The 22,863-nt window shown below is 35.3% G+C and overlaps 3 protein-coding genes, 1 long non-coding RNA gene and 1 pseudogene across 6 annotated transcripts; 1 reads left to right on the top strand and 4 right to left on the bottom strand.

Moving 5' to 3' along the window:
* Positions 1-2,029: 2,029 nt before the first annotated feature.
* LOC104718166 (subtilisin-like protease SBT3.13 pseudogene) lies at positions 2,030-2,882 on the bottom strand (annotated as a pseudogene).
* A 236-nt stretch (positions 2,883-3,118) lies between these two features.
* Positions 3,119-7,502, bottom strand: LOC104718165 (uncharacterized). Of its 3 annotated transcripts, none has more exons than XM_087469726.1 (17): positions 7,172-7,502; positions 6,764-7,018; positions 6,600-6,662; positions 6,400-6,507; positions 6,210-6,245; positions 5,992-6,069; positions 5,565-5,657; positions 5,391-5,477; positions 5,190-5,291; positions 4,993-5,112; positions 4,828-4,890; positions 4,506-4,648; positions 4,313-4,394; positions 4,089-4,193; positions 3,720-3,811; positions 3,550-3,619; positions 3,119-3,457 (listed from the first exon to the last, which is right to left on the bottom strand). In XM_087469726.1, the coding sequence occupies exons 7-17, from the start codon at positions 5,601-5,603 to the stop codon at positions 3,383-3,385; spliced, it is 978 nt and encodes a 325-aa protein (XP_087325852.1). In that variant the 5' UTR covers positions 5,604-5,657; positions 5,992-6,069; positions 6,210-6,245; positions 6,400-6,507; positions 6,600-6,662; positions 6,764-7,018; positions 7,172-7,502; the 3' UTR covers positions 3,119-3,382. The 3 variants fall into 3 exon arrangements, with proteins under 3 accessions (XP_087325852.1, XP_087325851.1, XP_019086709.1); XM_087469725.1 differs by having other exon boundaries at positions 6,214-6,245; XM_019231164.2 differs by lacking the exon at positions 6,210-6,245 and having other exon boundaries at positions 7,172-7,497.
* Positions 7,503-8,397: 895 nt separating this feature from the next.
* Positions 8,398-11,471, bottom strand: LOC147935915 (uncharacterized). Its single transcript, XR_015568003.1, has 4 exons — positions 11,357-11,471; positions 10,687-10,963; positions 10,308-10,443; positions 8,398-8,742 (listed from the first exon to the last, which is right to left on the bottom strand). It is a non-coding gene; the product is annotated as an uncharacterized LOC147935915 (long non-coding RNA).
* Positions 11,472-13,253: 1,782 nt separating this feature from the next.
* LOC104718164 (RNA polymerase II C-terminal domain phosphatase-like 1) lies at positions 13,254-19,864 on the top strand. Its single transcript, XM_087469724.1, has 17 exons — positions 13,254-14,352; positions 14,675-15,151; positions 15,397-15,607; positions 15,687-15,844; positions 15,936-16,003; positions 16,114-16,213; positions 16,354-16,434; positions 16,575-17,180; positions 17,279-17,342; positions 17,423-17,553; positions 17,628-17,681; positions 17,838-17,934; positions 18,414-18,628; positions 18,728-18,814; positions 19,022-19,087; positions 19,163-19,236; positions 19,324-19,864. Exons 1-17 carry the CDS (start codon positions 14,017-14,019, stop codon positions 19,409-19,411), a joined length of 2,913 nt encoding a protein of 970 aa, XP_087325850.1. The 5' UTR covers positions 13,254-14,016; the 3' UTR covers positions 19,412-19,864.
* Positions 19,865-19,901: 37 nt separating this feature from the next.
* LOC104718163 (protein NRT1/ PTR FAMILY 7.2) lies at positions 19,902-22,402 on the bottom strand. Its single transcript, XM_010435843.2, has 4 exons — positions 22,012-22,402; positions 21,697-21,914; positions 21,042-21,595; positions 19,902-20,942 (listed from the first exon to the last, which is right to left on the bottom strand). The coding sequence occupies exons 1-4, from the start codon at positions 22,127-22,129 to the stop codon at positions 20,072-20,074; spliced, it is 1,761 nt and encodes a 586-aa protein (XP_010434145.1). The 5' UTR covers positions 22,130-22,402; the 3' UTR covers positions 19,902-20,071.
* Between the last annotated feature and the right edge of the window lie 461 nt (positions 22,403-22,863).

Raw genomic sequence — 22,863 nt, 5'->3', positions numbered from 1 at the left:
GGAAGAGGCCTCGACTTGAGCTGCGAAACAAGGAATTACAAAACCATGGATCGGTTTTTTTTTCTTGGAAAATAAATGGTAAGTGAATGTAGACGAAATTTTATCTCACTGTTTGTGAATTTTGCTCCATGTCGACTAGGTCTATTTGTGCATTTTTTGAACTATATAACAAAGTGTTTGACAACCAAAAGCTTATATTTTGAAGATGAAGAAGAGTAGTTCATTGGATTTCTTACAAACAATCATATAGAATGTGTCATCATCATATCATGAAACAATCATACTCCATGTTTTAATTTGCATCGTAAATGTATATATATACCCGTTTGTAAATATTCAATTCATTATAATAGCTCAGCTGCTACTTTGCTTGCTCACTTGCGTCTGGTTCTATTGTTCGATCTTTCAGTTTGTAATTTATTTTACTTCATTTTTTCTCAAAATTACATAAACCAACGTTGTTTTCTGAAGTTTAATTCTAATATCATGTGGCATATTACAAAAAATACTATTGCATTTTAATTAATTTAATAAATAACAAAATAAATTTTTATATTAGTTTATAGAATAATAAAACAATATTTTAAAAAATTATTTAATAAAATTAATTAACATATTTCATTTATTGTTTTAGAAATCTTAGGATACAATAACAAACTATTTAGAACAATTATAAAACATAATTTAAAATACCATTGTATTTTAATAATTTAATTACTAACAAAAGAAAAGCTTATATTAGTTTATAAAATAATAAAACAATATTTTAAAATTTATTTAATAAAATTATTTAACAGATTTTATTTATTGTCTTAGAAATCTTAACTAGGAAACAATAACAAACTATTTTGAACAATTATAAAACTTAATTTTTATTTATAAAACTAAGATTTAATATTTTCATCCCTAAATTATTTAATAATGACATATATATTTTAATACTAAGATACAACATTGCTTATTTTTTCAAAATATAAAATATTATATCTAATTTATTAAATATTTTTTGCATTGTTTATCGACGCAATGACATCTTATTAAAATCTATGAAATCACAAATGTTAGATTTTATTCAATATAGTATATACAACTAAAAAATTAAAAAGTTAAATTGAGATTTGTAAACACGGCCGCTTCAATACGGGTTTTGTTTAATTTTATGGATTCTAATAAATTTCTGTAATTCACGGGTTTGAACATTGTATCGTGTAATGGTTGAAATCATATTATGAAATTAAGTAAAGTTTACCCAAACATTTCCTCCTGCCGTAGAACACGAACAACTATCTATTTAGGTATACATATAGAGATTTAATTTGTAAATCTGTCTCCCATATAGAGGGTCTATGTATCAAGTGAGAAGAAAGAAATGAGAGATAGACAGATTGTGTTGAAAGAATGGTGAACAAAAGCAATTTAGGAACCCTACAAGTCATCATGCCATGCATATGGTGGTAGGGTAATGAGTGGCATAATTTTGGCAATTTGACGCAGTTTCATTGCTCACCCGGAATGAGGTGTCGCCAAATTATTTGTTTCCTAATATTTGGAAATGTAATAGAATATTATAATTAATAAAAATCAACTGTATGTTCAGTTTGTTTCCACCACATTTCAATATATAAATTGAGTACACACATGCAGGAATAAAAACTCCCCAAAAAACTTAGATCATGGCTATACATATAACAAAAAAAAATATTACATATTTGGTTTCAGGAGCGAATGTCGTGAGAAATATACATTTTTTTTTGTCTTAAGACTAAACATAACGGTCTTGGATTTATCTCTAGAACCAATGACCAAAGTACTGGGATCAATTTTAATTTATAAATAAGTATATAAAGAAGACGTCGCTTACGAGTTACGAAACCGTGCATTTCTTTTATTTTGGTTCTAAAGTTTTGTTTTTCAGGCTTTGAATTGGGATTAGCAAAAATTTACATAAGGTCACAAAGACCATAAGCATCATATGGCTCTGTTTATTACATCGATCTAAATCCTTGTAGACAGTAATGAGTTTTCTTGTTTAACGCTTGATCGTGATCTTTGTCTTAACAGAGACAGGAATGGTAACATTGTGAACACCATCAGTCCATGTTAAGCTGCCAAAGAAGTAGCCAGTGTTGACTTTATGACTCGTTTTAGCCTTAACTGAGAAAGTGAGCACTCTGTTAGCTGCAGAGTTAAACACGAGTGTGGTCGGCTTCACGGTGAGAGTTATACCAAGAGGAGACTCGATCACGGCTTTATAGACTGACTTGATGGGTCCAACATTGGTTACAGTTTTTGTGAGTGTGACCTCTTTCTCAAGATTTGGAATTGTGACGATTGAAGGTAGGTTTATATCAAGAACTGATGGCTCAGGAGTTGGACACTTGTTCTTTTTACCGAGCACACGAGAGATTGAGGAGTCGTTGTAACCCACGGCACACATATAACTGATATAATCTTCTATCTCCATATCGTAGACAAGTTCCGGTTTTGCAGCTTTTTCAGGGTTTACAAGTCCACCTCCATAGTCAAATGGATCTGCAAGCTTCTTGTTTGATCCTTCAGCAAAAATAGGCTCTCCAGATGGACTTGTCCTCCAAGCTACAAAAGAAATCTGATGAGTCCGTTTGTTGATAAAAAAAAAAAAAACAGAAGAATAAAGAGGTGAAGAAGCAAGAACCTGTTGTGACCAAAGCTGATCTCAGTGCAACAGGAGACCAGTTAGGGTGTAGCGATTTGAGGAGAGCTATGATTCCGGAAACAACAGGAGTCGACAGCGATGTCCCTGAAAGAAGTCCAAATCCATTATGCGCATTAGGATGAAGCGGACTCGATGCTGCGAGTATGTGTTGACAAAAAGAAGCGTCAATTTTAAACATTGGATCCATTGAAATGCCTTGCACTATTATTTTTACTATTTTGTCCCACGTTCACTGCTATTTTTATGTTACGAGATACAGTAATAAGTCACGTACCAGGTTTTAAACTCCCCCCATAAACCTGAATCTTCTTTTTTTGACAACAAAAGTAAAACCATAAACCTGAATCATACATAACTATTTAACGAATTAATTCACAAACATAACGCTAAATGTGCTCGAGATTATATATAAGTGAGACGGCGTTTACGAAACAAAGCCTTCTTCTTCATTTTTTTTTAGGTTTTTCCAGACTTAGAATTGTTCAAATCCAAAACAAGTTTTACTTCAGCTAAGATAGATTTACGATAACATAGTATAAGAATCCACGGCATTTAAGACTAAAAAACTCAAGATTTCCGACTCCAGACTCAAAAGCTAGTACATGAATCTCTGTTCTCTCTATCTCTCTCATGTTCAGAATCCAGAATCCTTTCGTGTCTCTTCCATAGATCTCCTTAACTGCTACCTCAGAATTTGAAATCTTTCTTCTTCTTCCCTTCCTTATCATGCATTTTCCTCTTCCTACTGTTCTGCTGCACGTGCTGTTAACCAACCAAGTAAAAGCTTAGTCATCCGCTTTCATATCAATAGTTTCCAAATATTATATAGAGGGAGAGAGAGAGAGAATCATTACCTCCACGACCATGTCACTCAAGTCCACTGGCTTATTGCGCAATTTCTCCTCTTCTCTTGCCTCCTCATACCTTCAAAAAAGTCAATCATTTAGTTTAGAACTATATAAATTCGGTTTTGTCTTATGAACTCATGTAGAGATTACAAATCAACAGAAGTGTTGCTACTTACTTGGCAGGTAAAACATTTTCCATAGCATCCAGCTCTTCTGGCTGTAAACTGATATCCACTCTGTCTGTCTTCTGCCCTCTCAGCAAATCAACCTGCTCAAATCGAAACAAATGCATGTATTAAAACAAACAGTAGATCAAGGTGTAACTATCAAATCTTCAGAAAAGCTACCATAACTAATATTTTCTAGGCTACCAAGAATCAGCAATTCTCAAGAATCAATGGTTATTTTGGAATATACAAACTAACACGACCTATTTGACCAAACTACCTCCTCATTTTCAACTAACATGGAAGCTAGCCATCTAACACACTCTACACATTCCTTTAGTAAACATAGCACTGGTAATATAACAACAGATTGCTTACCCTTTTGGCTCCCGTCTTGTCTTGAGTACCAGTCTTAATAACGTACGTGTGTGAGGTTCCCAGCACTGTTCCAGGAGCAACACTCTCACCCTTTTCTTCCAGAACCTTCACAAATTAAAAAAAAACAGTATTAAAATGCAGCAACGGTGAGAATTGAAATATTGCTCGACATCAATTACTAGAAAATTCTACATGGTGTGTTTAGTTGTCAGTAGGTTTCATACCTGGTACAGAGGCCTATCGGGTTCCTTTCTCTGATCCTTACGAAGTTCAATTGCATCTGGTGTCTCAATACCAGTAGGAGTGCTGAATAGAAAGGAAAACAATTGAAAATCAGTTTTATACTTATATATTGTAATGATAAGCAACAAATAAAAATACACCTCATCAACGCATATTGCATAGGCAAAACAATACCTCGACAATGTATCAACAGATTCAGTGCCGTCTGCTAGTTCCTCTTCATCCATCTCCTCTTCTTGTTCCTCTTCTTCCTCCTCCTCTTCTTCTTCCTCTTCCTCTAGATCACCCCAGTGTTTGCTCTTATCAATAGGCTCCTCCTGAAATAATGATAAAAGAATAACCGTCATTTTTTCTGAACTTTAAATATTCAACAAGAACATCACACCTTGTGGTTTGTATCCACTAATTTAATACCACACGGTCCACATCAACTACCATTTAGCTGTAAAATTGTAAAACAGAGCCCGGAATTGAGCAGAGAGATGAAAACAATTACCTCATAGTTAGGTTGATCTTGTTGATTGACACCAAAGACATCTCCATACAATGGACGCCCAGACTATATGACACAGGCAATAAGAAGAAATGAGTAAAAATAAAAAATATAAGTTACTAGATGGCACAAAAAATAATTTAAAAGAATGTAGATAAAATTGCTTACTTCATCAACAGGAGGTTTTCCCCAGCCACCAGGATGATAACCAAAACTAGCTCCAAGTGGAATAGGGGCATTCAAACCAGGAATTTTCAGATGTGGGTAAGAAGGGGGAGGACCATATCTCTGTTAAAGCAAAATTTAAGGTGAACAATTCAATTTCAATCAGAATAATTAAAAAAGACAAGTCACAACACACTCACCTGCATATTAATTAGCCATGGAGGAGGGGCGCCTTCAGGCATACCAAGAGCTTCTTTTAAATCATGTGATAAAAGCCCTGGTTTCATCTCCCTCAGTTTAACCTAATTCCCAAATGGTATTAATTAGATTCAGGTACACAAAAAATAAAACCAAACAATGTAATTATAGATAAAGATGTAAAGTATGTCACAAGGAAGTACCTCAAATTCTTTCCCTTCAAAATACAAATCGCCTAAAGCTGACAGCTTAGGCTTTGTTTGGTATTTGAAGAATGCATCATGGAGGACCTGAGAAAGGAAGGTACATTTTCACTTATCAGTTATAGAACAATATCAAATTATCAATACATCATCACCACAAAGAAAGATACAAACCTGGTAGTCAATGTCCATTTTTCCCATCTTTGGTTGCATTCGCTCCCGTTGCTTTTGCTTCAACTTTTTACCATCTTCTTTCTCAATGTAAGCCTGCACAAGAACCACATAAGAGTTAGCTAACTAGTATTGGCGACTTACACCTAAGTGGATCCAACTAAAATTGGCAAAGAATAACTTAATTTTGAATATGTATATGGCAGCAAGAAATTACTATATTTCAAGCAGATACAATGTATGACTGAGATCGAAAAGAATGAGAAACAGTAAAAAAAATGGCCATCTGCGTCCAGAAATCTACTGATGCTAGACAAATAGCTTTTGTCCTCATACCTAATTAGTATATTTCTATAAAAGTAGACAACGTCTGACAGAAAAATGTGCAAGTCGAAAGAAGAGTTAAGTCATGGGTTCCAAGAAAAGATACCTGTCTAATTTTCTCGATTCCGGTTGCAGCAATGAAATCAGGAAGATGAAATGGTTGCTTCTCAATACCACGCTTTCCCTGCAAAAATAAAACCCCGATGAGATGTCACCAACTTAAGAAAGAGAGAGCAAGTAATAAATAACCTAACACAAAGATACTTGACAGAATCCTATTTCAAATATAGAACAAAAATAATAAAGAGTCCTCTCCGGTTACACCTACAAGTCCAGGCGCCATGGTTATCAGACGCTCTCCTGCAAGAAGCATATATAGGTATAAGGAAACTTAATTGACATGGTTATCACAGATGTTCTATCCCTCTTGATATAATTCCCCTAAGTGCCACACCCACAAATCACAGAAGCATATAGTTAAACTACACTACCATTACTCAAAAATATCACAAACCTGCAAATATTTTCTCTTCTGGGACCAGTGTCTTGGAACAGGAACTGTATTCCGATAGGACTTCAAAAACACCAACAACTTTGGATCAGCTGAAGTAGCGTCCCAGACCTGAAAATGTTAAAACAGAACTAATTAATAAGATATAAAGAGCTACACAACGAGATAAAGCCCAAGATACCCCTACTTGGAACTATTCATACCTCAACGACATCAGGCCTCGCGGAAACTTGCTTCAGCTCAGCAATCTTCATCCTACGTTGAAGCTGAGAAAACAGAAACTCAGAATGTTTAGAATCAGAAAAAATGTGGTATATATTTTAGCTTTAAACAAGAGGTAAAAATACAAATAGGATTTGAGATAGACCTTTTTCTTCTTATTAGAGATGCCTTTCTCTCTGAGGTGGTTATCCTGCTCTTCCTCGTCGGAGTCGTCTGAGTCTGAGTTAACCTTCTTCTTTACATCCTCTTTCTCCTCAGACTCATTCTTCTTACCGTCTTCCTCAGAGGCAACGGTTTCCCGGAAGTTGAACTTCTCAAAGATCTCCTTAAACTCATCGTTAAAACCATCTTCAAATTCAGCCTTCTCTGGAACATACTCTATCACAATCTCCTCAGAAACCTAACAAGAACAACATAAAAAGATCACAAACCATAAATCAATAGGAAACAAACTGGAAAAAAAAAACAAAAATCAAAAACCCTAACAAAATAAAAACCCTAGAAAATCTCCAATCTCATGAATAGAGATCGAGGATAATAGCACAAAGCTAACCTGTTGCTGCGGATCCGCATTCTCCTTAGAATCAGAAGCACCAGAAACGTCTTTTTCATCTACATCGAACTGAGATGCTTTGTTGTTTTTCTTCTGCTTCCGTCTGCGGCGGCGACGGTCGCTCTCGCGAGATTTCTTCGAGGAAACGATAGTGTTGCCGTTGGAGACATCGCCGTTAGAAACGACGCTATTCTCGTGTGCGACGGTTGAATCGGCGGTCATATTGGGTATGAAGTATCAGAAACGGTGATGCGAAAGAGAGAGAGAGATAGGGAAATCGAGAGGATGGACAATATATGAACGGAGTCGGTTTACTAAAATATCTGATTCTATTTTCGGTTCGATTTGGTATTTGCATTAACTGTTTCTTTTTCCGTCTCTACCGATATTGGCCCATATAAGTGGCCCAATTTAAAGGGTTTAAGCCCACCATAAATAAACTATGCAATCTCTTGTATTTTATTTTGTATTTTGTGTTTTCTCGTATCAATCAATTGTTAAGTATATGTATATGTATTATTTTCATTATTTTAACAGAAGTTACAAAATTAAATTATTATTAGAAAGGATCGAAAAGCTAATAAAATATAAACAAATTACGAATCGGATATATGTTTTTAAGGAGGTTCAGCTAATATTCTCTCGCAGGTTTAAACGCTATCTCTTTTAGAACCAAAAGAAAAAAGAAACATATATACTATTAAAAGGGAAACATTTTTAATAAATAGATATATATTAAGAGATTATTACATGAAATGTCATTGAAAACTGAATAAGAATATATAAATTCTGTATCCAAACAAATTGATCATCTCTATGACCAAACAGATTGATAGCCGAACCAAATCTGATGCAATTAAGTGAGATAACAAAAATGCAATATCTCCCGCAACAAAATCTAAAGAAATCTTGAAAATTACCAACACAATATCAACAATTAACACCTAATATTAATACCTACCATAAACAATCTAACTAAATCAATCCCCCATGATAAGCTTATAATGTCAAAATAAAGTTCAGAGAATCTTAGCAACAAAATCTAAACAAATCTCAAAAATTACCAACACAATATCGAACAGTTATTCCAAGATTATGTGATATTCAATTTCGAATTATGTATGGATGATTACAAAATATTAGCTTTACTAAATTTGAACAACTTACCAAATCTTCGAAGATAATATCATCAAATCTTAAATATTATGGAATATTCTTTATAACATCCTGCACCTACTATAAAAACGTCATGAACGTCTTACACATCTCGCATTCAGAAAACTACAAACCTATCATTCACAAAAAAAAAAGAAAAAATGGCTGCAAACAGTGATTTCACAAGCCTTGCTAATATAAAACATTTCAAGATGACTTGGAAGATTCAAGTCAAGATTGTGCACAGTTGGAGGCAGTACACGAGTTTCTCGGGAGAAACCATGGAGATGATACTCGCAGATGTTGATGTGAGTGTATTTTACAAGATTTGATAGATTAAAAACATATGTCATACCTTTACTTACTTTCCAGTGATATTTGATGTATTTTTCCTCTTCTTCTTCATATAGGGTACTCTGATTCATGCAACAATCAAAAAAATTTGGTTAACAAGTTTTTCAGATTGATTGCATCCGGAGAGTGGAGGATAATTAAGAATTTTCAGTTGACAAAATCCATGGGAAATAACAGGGCAACGACTCATGCATTCAAGATGTCCATAACAAACACCACAATCATTAACCGTTGTCCTGCTATATCCGATGATTGGTATTTAGATTTGAAAAGTTTTGAAAGCATAACTGGTGATGAAGGACTTAATGACAACATCTTCATTGGTATGTATTTTCATATATATTTGTGTATATACGAGTAATGCTTTTTGTTGCTGACTTTATAACTATGTAACGTTGTAGATGTTCTTGGTCAAGTCGTTAACATTGGGGCTATGATAACTCATGATCTCAATGGGAAAATATGCAAGAGGTTGGAAGTTGTTCTCAGAGACACAAGGTGACACAAACTTTAAGCTAATATTTGGTTTGTAAATAAGATAACAACTAATTTATCTATTTGTAACAGTGACAATCGGTTGTCGTGTACTCTATGGGGAAGATTTGCTGATACCATGTGGGCAGCTTTTGAACAAGCTTAGGAAAGAATGGTTACTTGCTTGCTTCGTCTTGCGAAGATCAATACGTTCAATGGTAATATAACCTTCTTATATTTATTTAGCTAACAAGTATACTATGTTATATTAAACTAATAGATCCATTTCAGGTCAGAGATCCATATCTAATGCATTTGAGATGTCATTGCTAATCATCAATGCTGACTATACTACTGTGCAAGACTTCGTGTCCAGGTTAATCTATTATTAAACTCAGCTGTTTCGGAGTTTTTAATCTAATATTTATAATAACCAAATCTTCTGAATTAAATGAAGGTTGCCTAAAGATGAAGTAAGAATCGCTGTTATTCAACCAAAAATAGTTGAACCAAAAACTGATAAGAAAGTGGACTACTTAAATCGTTTCGAAAGGAAGACCATTTCTGAGCTACTTGAAACTTCAATGGTAAGTTATATGTGTAATGCAAAATTATTTACGGTATTAATTAATAATCAAATTTACCTACTGTAATCGTAGGAAGGGAAGTTTAAGATAACGGCTGCAATTTTCAATAACGACATGGATTATGGTTGGTATTACTTCACTTGTGTTAAGTGTGACAAAACTATCATGTTGGTTCCCAAGAAAGAGAACGACCCTAAAACCAAGATCATGGAACGCCTGTTTAGGTGTAAAGTGTGTAATGAGAACACAACTGGTAATAATCTTGTTTCTCGAGTACTCTATTGAAATCAATTTTTTGTGTCGAGTTAATAGAACATACTATATGAACCGATTACTTATTAAACTAACACAGTTCTTTATCTATTTACAGAAATGTACAAGTTAATTCTCTCTGTTATGGATCGCACTGCTGAAATCAAGCTAATGTTGTTCGACAATAATGCTCAACTTATCATTAATCAAACTGTGGCAGAGATCTTGGCAGGCAATTTCGATGAGGTAACGTTTCTTATTCAAATCAACATAAACTAATTACTTTTTATGCACTAAAAAGAAGAGTGACTTACATTAACTTGGATACTCATGAACTTCGCAGCTTCAAGATCCAACCAAGGTCCCAGACGCCTTACAGAGTTTGGTTGGAAAAACCTATCAGTTCCTGGCAAGTGTAGAAAATGGCAACCTCAATGGTGGCAATGATACCTACAAAGTATCATATGTGGAAGTTGGCCGTGTGACTCAACATGTGGACAATATTGAAGATTCAGATCAGCAGTTTGACCAGTCTACCATTGTCTCGTGTGAGCAGGTATATTTAAAGGTTCAAAAAATAACTATTGCATTTTGGATACTCAGTTACGTATATCGTTATAAGAAAAAAATATTGTATAACTTGGTTCAAGCTTCTTTAACAAATTGTCTACAGATTGAGGATGGTATTGGTACCTCTATCTTATTATCCCGGATACCGATAAACAGAGTTATCTTATTCGCAATTTTATGGCGAGACACCATACTTCTAACCATGTTCAATGATGAACCTGCATATAGCAAAGTTTGTTATAACAGAACAGAAATAACCAGCAAGCATTACATATCAAAACTATCAAGTAGAAAATTATAATCGATTGGATTGAATATACAGCTTAATGGATTAACAAAGTCTTATCTGTAAATATCTTCTTCCTCGCCATTTTTGTCTTTTATTTGGTTCCATTTTTCTCTGTAGTAAAAGAAAGAAATAAATTCAGACAAACACCCAAAATTATTGAGTTACAAAGAAAACATGTAATAAGAAACATAAAGAGGATCTAATGTAACAAAAAAACTTACGAGGAACTAAAATGATCTAAAAATAGTATTGGATAATATCAATATTTTCTTCATTTTGTCAGGCAAACATAACAACAATTTCAAACATCAGAATCATATATTAAACGAATCTAACTAAAACAAAGATCCATAATTAAGTACGGCTATGATATTATCCACAAATTAACAACGAAACCTTGAAGAATATTACAGAAACTTTTTCGATAAATTCATTCAAATTTTGAATAAGAAAATTTGAATCGTCTGAATCAAACAGCGAACACAAATACCAATCTTGGCTTACCTAATTGGTTTTGGGTTCTTTACTTTGCTTCAACTTTGAGATGGATTCGATGCTAATGAAGATTGACTCAAAGATTTGGGTTGTGTAAATACAACCGATCGGTTTCTACTGTAAAAAATAGAATCTTCTCCTACACATTCCTTTTGTTTCGTATTCCCCAGAAAAAGAGCTTCTATGTGGGCCATTAAATACATAAAACGAGGCCCATATTGCTCATGTCCAACAATTATAGAACTTGTTTTATTAACCAAGAACGGATCTTTTTTTATTTAAACCTGATCCAGTATAGTAAACAAACCTGAGGAAAGTTTATATAAATAATTAAACATAAATACAAAATTAAATAATGAATAATACATACTACAAACATTACTACCACTAAATTTTAATTTACAATATGGATAAGATTGTAAAAAAATAATTTACATAACACTATCAACAAGTCCAAAAAAATAAAAATTCAGAATAACAACAACATATATATTTCTTTTTTTCAAAAATAATAACTTATGAAAACATCCCTGCACATACGTGCGGGTTCTAATCTAGTCTACTCTTGCAAAGTCCAGATTGATAGCTGAATGTAAACTTACCCATTTTTGTTTGGTCTCCATTTCTTCATGATGCACTGAAGTTAACTCTATTGTGTATTCCGTATTCACTTCTATTTGTGATGTTCTTCGTTCTTCAATTTTTTTGTGCCTTGTTAGGCTCCCACATTGGAAGTTTAAATGCATAGATGCTCGTCACTTTTTTCATGATGCACGCATGTTAACTCTGCAATGGATTCAATTCTATTAGTGATGTTTTCGTTTTTTTATTTTATTTTCTTTTATGTTTTGATATGATTCATCAACATTAAAAGTTTAAAATGACTGATACTGATATATAAGATACATGAAGCAATACACTCTTTTTCAACTGATTAACATCATAAAACTTAACATGTTTTAATTCTCTTTTTTGGGTGAATAAGTGGTTTGCTGCCACATTCACTACTTAATTTTCGTCTTAGATGAAACTTGTGGTATATTTACCATTATTAATTTGATTAAAAAAATGTTTGACTAATTATGGTATTAAAATAATCTTTTGTGATTTGTTTTTTTTTTTTTCATTTCAGAAAGTCAACACAGGCTAATAGATTTCCAATGTTTATTTAGATTATACATTAAATTTCTAGATTGTTGATTGCAAAAATTAAAGTTTACTTATTTTGAGCAATAAGGTACATGCTTATTTTTTTACATAAAATATTTTTAAGATTTGGACCCAAACCAAATTGTAATAGTAGTTAGTAGGTTTGTTTCTTATTCTCTACAAATTTTAAATAAAAATTCAAAAGGAATGATTTACTATTGTAAAACCATTCAGCTTTAAAGCACAAATCTCCATATAGCATGAACTTATTAGTGGTATTTTCTAGTTACATAAATGGAATAATATATATTTGCTTACGAGTGTCGTATTTATAATATATAAGGAAAAAGTTCCGTTAATATATGCGTAACAGATATTTTTTTTAATAATATGTAACAGATATATTTTCTAATTATATATAGAAATTTGTTTTAAAAAATTTCTCATTGAAAAAACAAAATAAAATTTAGTTTTATATACTAAACCATACTTTTATGAAGAAAAAGAAAGCATTCTTCAAGCTTGGTATATATAAATGTTTACAAACAAAGAGACTAAAACAAATGTGAAGAATCATAGGCTCATAGCTTTGATTGAATAGTGTTATTTCAAAAAAAGAGAGTTAGAGATATCAACTATAAATATCTTGTGGTATATATGAATCTTGGCACAGGAAAAAAAAAACTAAACATGGGATCAGAAAAAGAGTACAATCAAAAAGTACATATATATAACACAGATTCACACAAGTAGAAGTAGTCGGAAAAAATATACCAGAATTTGACAGGTTTTTTGAGTTGATACGTAAACAAACTATTTTAGGCAGTTTTATTTATTTTCAAAAATAGTATTATTTTTATTTTTGTAAAATATACAAAAAAAAAAAAAAAAATGGTTAAAAAAAAATGAAGGGACGTTCGTGTTTCCCTTTAAAAACCCAAAGACCATAACGCTCAATGATGCCGTATTCACAATCTTTTGACTCTTGGGGTTGGTTTATCTGGCAGATCTAGGGTTTCTCTTGATTCTTTAAGAACGCAGCACAAAAGCCACAAAACCTAAAATAAACTTTTTCCCCAGATACAACAACAAAATCATCATTCATCATCACCAAAGAAGGAAGAAGAATTAGGTTTTTTTTTCATTCATCATCGGTATTTTACAGATCTATCTATATATATATTCACAAGGGAGAACAATATCTAAAGAACAAACCACTTAAATTCTCATCCTTTTCTCTCTCAACCCATTTATCAAAATCTCTCCTTTTTTTTTTGTTTTCTTGATTTTTTGATTTCTTGCTAAGATAAAAACTCTGGATCCAATTTTCAAAAACCAGTGTGTGTGTGGACTGGTGATCAATCAAAATCAAAATCACAGGCCAAGGGACAAGCAAAAAAGTTTAGATTTTGATGAACCAATTTTTGATGAGACAACAATAGACAATCCTCCCCCCCATTGATCTGTAAACTTTTTTCTGATACGGACTTGCTTTTAAAGAAGGGAGAAGGAAAAAAAGTATGTTTGGTAATAATAATAGAGTAGAACTGTTTCATGAAGATGGGAGGGTTGGGGAAATGGAGATATACCCTCCAAGGGACTTGCTGCAGCAGCAATATCATCAGCAAGAAGATGATGTGATGAAGCAGAGGAAGAAGAAACAGAGGGAAGTTATGGAGAAAGCCAAGATGGGAATCAGAACAAGCCACTTTTCTTCAATTAGCGAGAGATCTCCTCCTCTTTCTGTACTTACGACAATTTCATCTTTTGGCCTGTGTTTCAAATTGGAAGCTTCAGCTTCCCCTGTTCAGGAGTCACTAAGTTTTTTCTACACGTCCTGTCTCACGGAGAACAAGGTATAGTATTATACCTTGTGGAACCTGTAAAACTAGGATTTTATCAGCTAAGACTTATAAACACTTACGAAAACTGGGATTTTGGGTCATTATATAACTTCCTTAATGTCACAATTGCATCAAGTCTGAGGCTTTAGATACTTGTCCCTGCTAGTAGAGTGGGGGTTTGAATCTTGTGTGGCGTAATTGATGTTAACTAAGAATAGGCAGGCGTAATTGACTGAATTAATTTGTTTTTTTCCAGCTTTACGAAATTGCATATGAGCTGTGTTACAAATTGTCCTCATATTTTCTGATTCTTTGGATTTCTGGTTTCTTGCAGACGGCAGTAATGCTCCTGGGTGAAGAAGAGCTCCATTTGGTTGCCATGTACTCAGAAAATATCAACAATGACCGTCCTTTTTTCTGGGCATTTGTTGTTGCTCCTGGAATCTACGAGTCCTGTCTTGTCATGTTGAATATTAGATGTCTGGGTATTGTCTTTGATCTTGATGAAACCCTTGTAGTGGCGAATACCATGCGCTCATTTGAGGATAAGATTGATGGGTTGCAGCGGAGAATAAACAATGAGATGGACCCTCAACGCATTGCCATTATGGTGGCTGAGATGAAACGTTATCAAGATGATAAAAATCTATTGAAGCAATATGTTGACAGTGACCAGGTTGTTGAAAACGGGGAGGTGATGAAGGTGCAATCTGAAATTGTTCCTGCCTTGTCTGACAACCATCAGCCTCTTGTTCGTCCCCTGATAAGGTTGCAAGAGAAGAATATTATCCTGACTCGCATTAATCCGATGGTATGCAAATTTTGAAGTTAGTATATGTCTGTTAGTTTCTGTTTCCGGTATTTCTATATGTTGATGCATACCACACTTTTAAAACACAATTAAGTAGTGTTGTGTTGTATGGATGGTTTCCATGAATAACTATCCAACAGGCAAGCAACATGTCATATTTACTTGAATATTTTCTGGATCACATTGGAAAGATAACCTTTAATTTTTTTGTCGTTCTGACTCTCGATTCCTGTATTTACACGCAGAATCGTGATACAAGTGTTCTTGTGAGAATGAGGCCTTCATGGGAGGAACTTCGAAGCTATTTGACAGCAAAGGGGCGCAAGCGTTTTGAAGTATATGTTTGCACGATGGCTGAAAGAGATTATGCCTTAGAGATGTGGAGGCTCCTTGATCCAGAAGGGAGTTTGATAAACATAAATGACTTGCTAGCTCGCATTGTTTGTGTGAAATCAGGTATACTTTTTTGGTAACTTATACCTGCTTATTTTTCATCATGGTTTACTTCTTACAAGCTTGTAATTAACCAACACAGGTTTTAAAAAGTCACTGTTCAATGTGTTTCTCGACGGAACCTGCCATCCGAAGATGGCACTGGTAATTGATGATCGGCTGAAAGTTTGGGATGAGAAGGATCAGCCGAGGGTGCATGTTGTTCCTGCATTCGCTCCCTATTATTCTCCTCAGGCGGAAGTAAGTCTAATTTTTACTTGTTTGAAATTGGTAATTAATTTTTTAACTTGGTTTAAATTGGTTACATATAGCTCCTTTTCTTTTTCTGTAGGCATCTGCGACACCAGTACTATGTGTTGCCAGAAACGTTGCTTGTGGTGTCAGAGGTGGATTTTACAAGTAAGATCTCAAATTTGATAATAGACGTTTGTTTCCTTGCATCTCTACTAGATCAAGGGTGTTTCCTTAGTACATACTGACGGGTACATGGTATTTGAATTTGGTTACAGGGATTTTGATGATAGTCTGGTACCAAGAATTAATGAAATATCTTATGAGAATGATGATATTCCTTCTCCGCCTGATGTCAGCCATTATTTGGTGCCGGAGGTTAGTTGTGATTCTTACTAGTGGCTGTGAGGAAAAAAAATTTTGGGTCTCTTACAGGCATTGTGGGAGATTGTGTCATTTCTATGCAACAATATATATTTTTTCACCGCTTCCAGTAGCTCATTCTCTTTTCAATATAGGACGATACATCGTTAAATGGGAACAAAGATCCACTTTCCTATGACGGAGTGGCTGATGCTGAAGTGGAAAGAAGACTGAAGGTGATTAAATTTTGAGGATCCATTTTTTACAGAGTTATTGTGGTGATCTATTAAGGATGTCAACTCCAGTAAACATGTCTTCTGGTTTAATGTTTTCTACCCTATGATGAAAATTAAATACAATTTTCCCTTTTATTCAGGAGGCAATTTCTTCATCTTCAGTTGTCCTTCCGGCGGCAAATATAGATCCGAGGATAGCTGCTCCTGTTCAGTACTCCATGGCATCTGTATCTGCTTCTTCTGTTTCAGTTCCAGTACCAGTGCCAGTCGTTCAACAAGCAGCACCACAACCATCTGCCATGGCCTTTCCAAGTATTCCGTTTCAACAACCAACATCAATAGCTAAAAACTTGGTTCCTGTAGATCCAAGCTTGCAGAGTTCTCCTGCTAGAGAGGAAGGTGAGGTACCTGAATCAGAGTTAGATCCAGATACTAGGAGGAGGCTCCTCATATTGCAGCATGGACAAGATACTAGGGATCCTGCTTCAAGTGAACCTCCTTTTCCTCAGAGACCTCCAGTTCAAGCTCCACCCCCACATGTGCAGCCAAGAAATGGTTGGTTTCCTGTTGAGGAGGAGATGGATCCAGCTCAAATCCGTCGAGCAGTCCCCAAAGAATATCCATTGGATTCTGAAATGATTCATATGGAAAAGCACAGGCCTCGCCATCCATCATTTTTTTCTAAGATTGATAACTCAACTCAATCTGACAGGATGCTTCATGAGAATCGCAGGCCGCCGAAGGAGGTACCACTAATCTTATATGACCTATGGTTAATCAATTGTGAATTTTGTTGGCCTTTTTATACTGCTACATTACGCTGTTCGGTGCTCACTATTTGCAGTCGCTCCGGAGAGATGAACAATTAAGGTCAAACAACAATCTACCTGGCTCTCAACCTTTCTATGGTACGCCTTCAAAGTTGTTTCTTGTATCAATTGTTTCTGAAGATAAATTACTGAGTGGGGAATTGGGATGGACTTTCTAGGGGAGGAGGCGTCTTGGAATCAATCTTCTTCTAGGAACAGTGATCTGGACTTCGTACCTGAACGAAGTGTCTCAGCAACAGAGACTTCTGCTGATGTTCTACATGGAATTGCTATCAAATGTGGCGCCAAGGTATGTGAATATCATCGTGATTACCATTGATTCCAAACGTGGGTTGATGTATTATATATTCCATGATATTGTAGGTGGAGTACAAACCAAGTTTGGTTGCTAGTACGGATTTGCGGTTTTCTGTTGAGGTACATATAGCTCTTAGACTTTATGTGTTTCTTGCCTATTGTATGCTGTGTGTAATTTTGGTGGAACCTTATGCTCTTTGAGATCCTCTATTCCCTTAGATGAGTTGCTTTGTTGATTTTGTCAACTGTACACCAAATCTATGTTTTTCTTTGCAGGCTTGGCTTTCTGGTGAAAAAATTGGAGAAGGGACTGGCAAATCGAGACGAGAAGCCCTACACAAGGCTGCTGAAGCTTCTCTACAGAACTTAGCTGGTAAGACATTCTCACTCCTGATGTATTCGTGATTTAAACTGTCTGCAGGGACAGTAATTGAGATATATTGTTTGAATCTGCAATATTGGGCAAGTTTTATTTGTTTGACGTTCCTACACCACCTTCACATTGTTGGTAACTATTCTAGAGTGTAGATCTCAGGCTATACCTAAACTGTTTAGTCTGTAACAATCCCACGCCAACTACTCATAGGAGTGTTCAATGTTGTTAATAGACCTATTGTAGATTCCTGTTAGTCCTCGTAAATAGGTTTATATCAATGAGTATGAGAACTGCCACCACAGTCGGTCGTGTGTCAGTATGTTATGATATCACATCAAGTCATCAACAGATATTACAAAACTGTGGGTCCCATCCCTTAAGTTAGGTTTTAATATTGGTTGGATTCACTCACATTGTTCTTAGGATTTTTGTTTGTTAGTTTCCTGTTTCTTGAGTTTTTACCCCTTTTTCTGCAGATGTATATATGCGTTCACATGGTGACTCAGTGCCAAGCCACAGAGATGCTAGCCCCTTCACAAATGGAAATATGATAATGGGAACTGCAAATGCGCTTGATAATCAGCCATTTGGTAGAGATGAAACAGCAATGCCAGTTCCTTCTAGACCTACAGATCCGAGATTAGAAGGTTCTATGAGGCACACTGGCTCCATAACTGCGCTTAGGGAATTGGTATGTATCTCCTTAATTTCTATTAGTTGATAAGGTTGCTTACTCACTTTCGCGTATTATTTTTCTCATCTTTGATACATATCCTTAACCAATTTCCAGTGTGCATCGGAGGGTTTTGAGATGGCTTTTCAATCTCAGCGTCCACTTCCATCTGACATGGTCCACAGAGATGAGTTACATGCTCAGGTTCGCACCCGTAAAGATTCTAACACAAAGTGTTAGATTTTATGAAATTCTAAGACAGAAAGTTTTCAGTTCTGAACAGCATTTATGAAAAAAAATAAAGATTCATGGCATGTTCTTCAGGGCCATCAGTATATTCCATATCTGTTCATTTGGTTTGAGATATCTACAGTGCAGACCCCTCTTGATTCTCTTTGTTATATAATTCAGGTTGAAATAGATGGGCGTGTTTTAGGGGAAGGAGTTGGATCAACATGGGATGAAGCTCGAATGCAGGTAACTCAACTAAATTCTTGCCTCTGTTTTATTCTAATTCCGTATTTCTCCTTCTCTGATGTTCTTACCTTTTAGGCTGCTGAGAGAGCACTGTGTAATGTGAGATCAATGCTTGGTCAACCTCTGCATAAGCGACAAGGATCTCCACGGTTTGTTCTTAATCATATGTATGATTTTCGAATATAACTATGTGTTAGTTGATATATATTAAAACCGGTTTTCTTGTTGATGTGTAGATCATTTGCCGGGATGTCAAACAAGCGTTTAAAGCCAGACTTTCAACGGTCTCTGCAACGGATGCCATCTTCAGGAAGATACTCTTAAAATAGAACCATATGAAGAACAAAGCACATTCTCTACATCATTTCTCCATTCTCTTGGTAAAAACAGCTACCAAGACGAATTCTTTGCCAAGTTCCTTTCTTTGCAAAACGACGAACCAGGCTTGCTCTCTTGTTTCTCTTGTTATAACAACAGTTGGGGCTGGATCACGATTTTGTATCATAAGAAACTCTTGAGTTGAAGCAACAGCTCGAGGGACTACAGAGAAAGACCTAAGCATGAACATTTGGCTTGTTCTGAGGCTGTTAATACTCAAGTAGAAATTAGTAAAGTTGGTTAATAGTTTCATAAAGCTTTTTCTGCAGTTTCACAGTTGACATAGTCCCTGTTTGCACTGAGACATTAAGTTTATAATTTTTGTAATTTCTGTTGTTAACTGTTTAGTTTTTGACTGGTTCAATTCAATGTTTAGGAGAGAGAATTTGACTGATTCAATGTTTAGGAGAGAAAAGTTGCTAATTGCTATAACTGGTGAGTGGAATCAACTTGTCTTTATTTGAGAAATATCAACAAAATTTTGCACAGAGTAAGCCAAAAAAGCACAACAAGACCAGTTTATTTTACAGAACAAGCTCAGCTTTGAACAGAATACTGTAAAAAGCTTCACAGCATAAGCACTCACAAAACTCTCCACCTCTTTACTCAGACTTCCTCCTCTTCAGTTGTGGACTCGGAGAAACTTGCTTCAGACTTAATATACTTATACCATTTCGCACAAATCAGGTAAACCACAAAATCAGCTGCTGTTAGACCAGCTAAGAGGAAGTAGAATCTCTCCAAGTGTCCTTTGTTGAGATTTTCAGGAATCCAGCCAGGCACTTCATCTGTTGTAGAGAACTTCATGACAATGGAAACTAACAAACTGCTTACATAGTTTCCTAGAGATATTGAAGCCATACATAGCGCACTTGCAAAGCTCTTTAGCCCTGTTGGGGCTTGGCTGTTGAAGAACTCGAGTTGACCAACGTACATGAACACTTCTGATGCACCTATCAACATGTACTGAGGTACTTGCCAGAATATGCTCAAAGAGCTCGAGTCTGAAGTACTTTCCGGTTCTTTATGTTTCAGTCTGTATATCTCTACGATTCCAGCTGAAATCATCGCCATTATCGCAATCACGAGCCCAATTCCCATTCTCTGAAGCTCACTGAGACCTTTGTTGGGTTCTGTTTTGTTAAGTCTAGCAAAGAGCGGATCTAGAAACCGCCTGTAAGCGAAGATGAAGAAGGCGACGCTGAGAATGTCGAAACTAGACATGCTTGAGGCTGGAATCCGGAAACTTTTGATGTTTGTTTTCATAGCTGCGCCTTGCACAACGAACAGTGAAGCCATTTGAGTGAAAACCACAGAGTAGAGAATGGTGCAGAGCCAGATTGGTATGAGTCTTAAAACACATTTCACTTCTTCAACTTGAGTCACTGAGCACAGCCTCCACGGATCATACTTCGATCCGCTCTCCACCTTCTCGGCCTCATCATCAGGCGTAACGATCGCAGCTCTATCCAAGAATCTGTAGAAAAAACATAGAGAGTTAGAGCTGATCTTGAAAGTTGTTTCTGAGACTATCACAGATTTTTTTTTGGTTAAAGCTGTTATCTTAATAATCTACCTGAAGCCTTTGGTATGAAGAATCTTCTTATCTCCAGTTCGTTGAGTCTCGGAATCATAGAGATTCAAGTCCTCATAGTTCACACCAATCTTAGCCTTCCTTGTTGCAGCAACCAATACTTGGCAGAATCTAGACCAAGGGCTCTCTCTAGGCGTAAAATGTCTGTACTTTGGCGTTCCAGTCAAGAAAAGTACTAAACCAGCAAAAGCAGAGCCTGCGGAGGCCCAAAACCCTAGCGGCCAGTTTCCTTGATCCTCAAAATAACCCAAAACGGTATTCGAGAAGAGCGATCCGAGATTCAGAGCCAAGTAAAAGTAACTGAAAAATGCGATCTTCGAGTGTCCTTCAGCGGAATCCTCTGCATCAAACTGATCAGCTCCAAAGGTAGCTATGTTCGGTTGATAACCACCGTACCCTAACGCTATTAGATACACCGATAGATAAAAGATAACCGTCTTGAACGTGGAGTGAGGCTTACACGGCGACTCTTCTACTCCACAACCACTTGGTTCTAGCAACAACGCACCAGTAGATAAAGATAACATCACCAATCCCTATAAATAACCCAACGAAAACAAGTTTTAACTTATGCCTCAAGAAATAAAGCCCTAAAGAAACAAGAAACAGAGTAGTGTGTTGATTTGAAGAGACTTACAGCAACGAAACTTGCTTGAAAGATTGCACAAGTCTTGTAACGTCCCCAATAAGAGTCACTGAGGAAAGCACCGAGCAAAGAGAAGATATAAACAGTTCCTGTCCATTTGCTAACATTATTAGCCGCTTCCGCATTGTCTTGTCCCATCACTCTCGTCAAAAACAGAACCAAATTCACTCCGACACCGAAGAAGGCAAGCGTCGCAAGTCCTTGATTCACTATATCAATCGCAAAAAATAAAAATCTTTAGCGTCTAAAACACAAACACTTTTATTAAGGAGGATAAGAAGAGTTGATATGTATAGAGAGATGTACCTAGAATGAGAATAGCAGTGAGCCATTTGCCAGTATTAGCTCGGATAGCTGGATTGCCGTGACGATCAACGCTACCGTCTTGAGTGCAAACCTCAAATTGTCTAACTTTTTGATCCATCTGATTCGATTTCGTGTAGGGAGATAGATATATATTCAAAAGAGATTCCTTTTACATATATCTTCTTGATCCTAAAAAGATTTTGATCTGTTGAGTCCGTCCGGTTAAAGAGGAAACAGATGATGGTTGGAGAAGAAAAAGGAGTGAACTTATGAATCAACGAAGGAGCTAAAAACAAGAACGAAACACAAGAATATCAAGAAGAAGAAGAGTGATAAAGAGAAAGATACTTAATTGATGGGAGATTTAAGAGTTGTGTGATAAAAAGTGTGAAGAAGAGAGTTTATATTTATAGAGCTCAGAAATCGGAGTCTGAAGAGATCCTTTCTTTGACGTCTCTTTCTCTCTCAGGTTTTTTAATTTTTTTTTTTTTTAATTCTAATTAGAAAAGGAAAAAAAAAACGGGCTGCCAAAAAATATATATTCGGTGGATTTTCGCAACTGAATTTTAAATTAATTATGGTATTTTAAATAGTTTATATACGTAATTGATAAGTGATAAATCTATATGATACCTGTGAATAATAATTTAAAAGTAAGTAATAAATATATTTTTTCTTATCAAAATTTTAATCAAAATATTTAATCAATATGTAAAAAAATACTGATGGTAAAGTTGATATATATTGGTAGAATGTTAAATTTGATATTTTTTAACATGCATTATATAATACAGGAAAATAAAACTTATAAATAAAAAAATTGGAAAAACAGTTTCCCTAAAATCTATGAAG

The sequence above is a fragment of the Camelina sativa genome, chromosome 10 (genome assembly GCF_030686135.1).
Source record: "Camelina sativa cultivar CO46 ecotype springtype chromosome 10, ASM3068613v1".
Lineage (NCBI taxonomy): Eukaryota > Viridiplantae > Streptophyta > Magnoliopsida > Brassicales > Brassicaceae > Camelina > Camelina sativa.
This window is presented reverse-complemented; position numbering and strand designations above follow the sequence as displayed.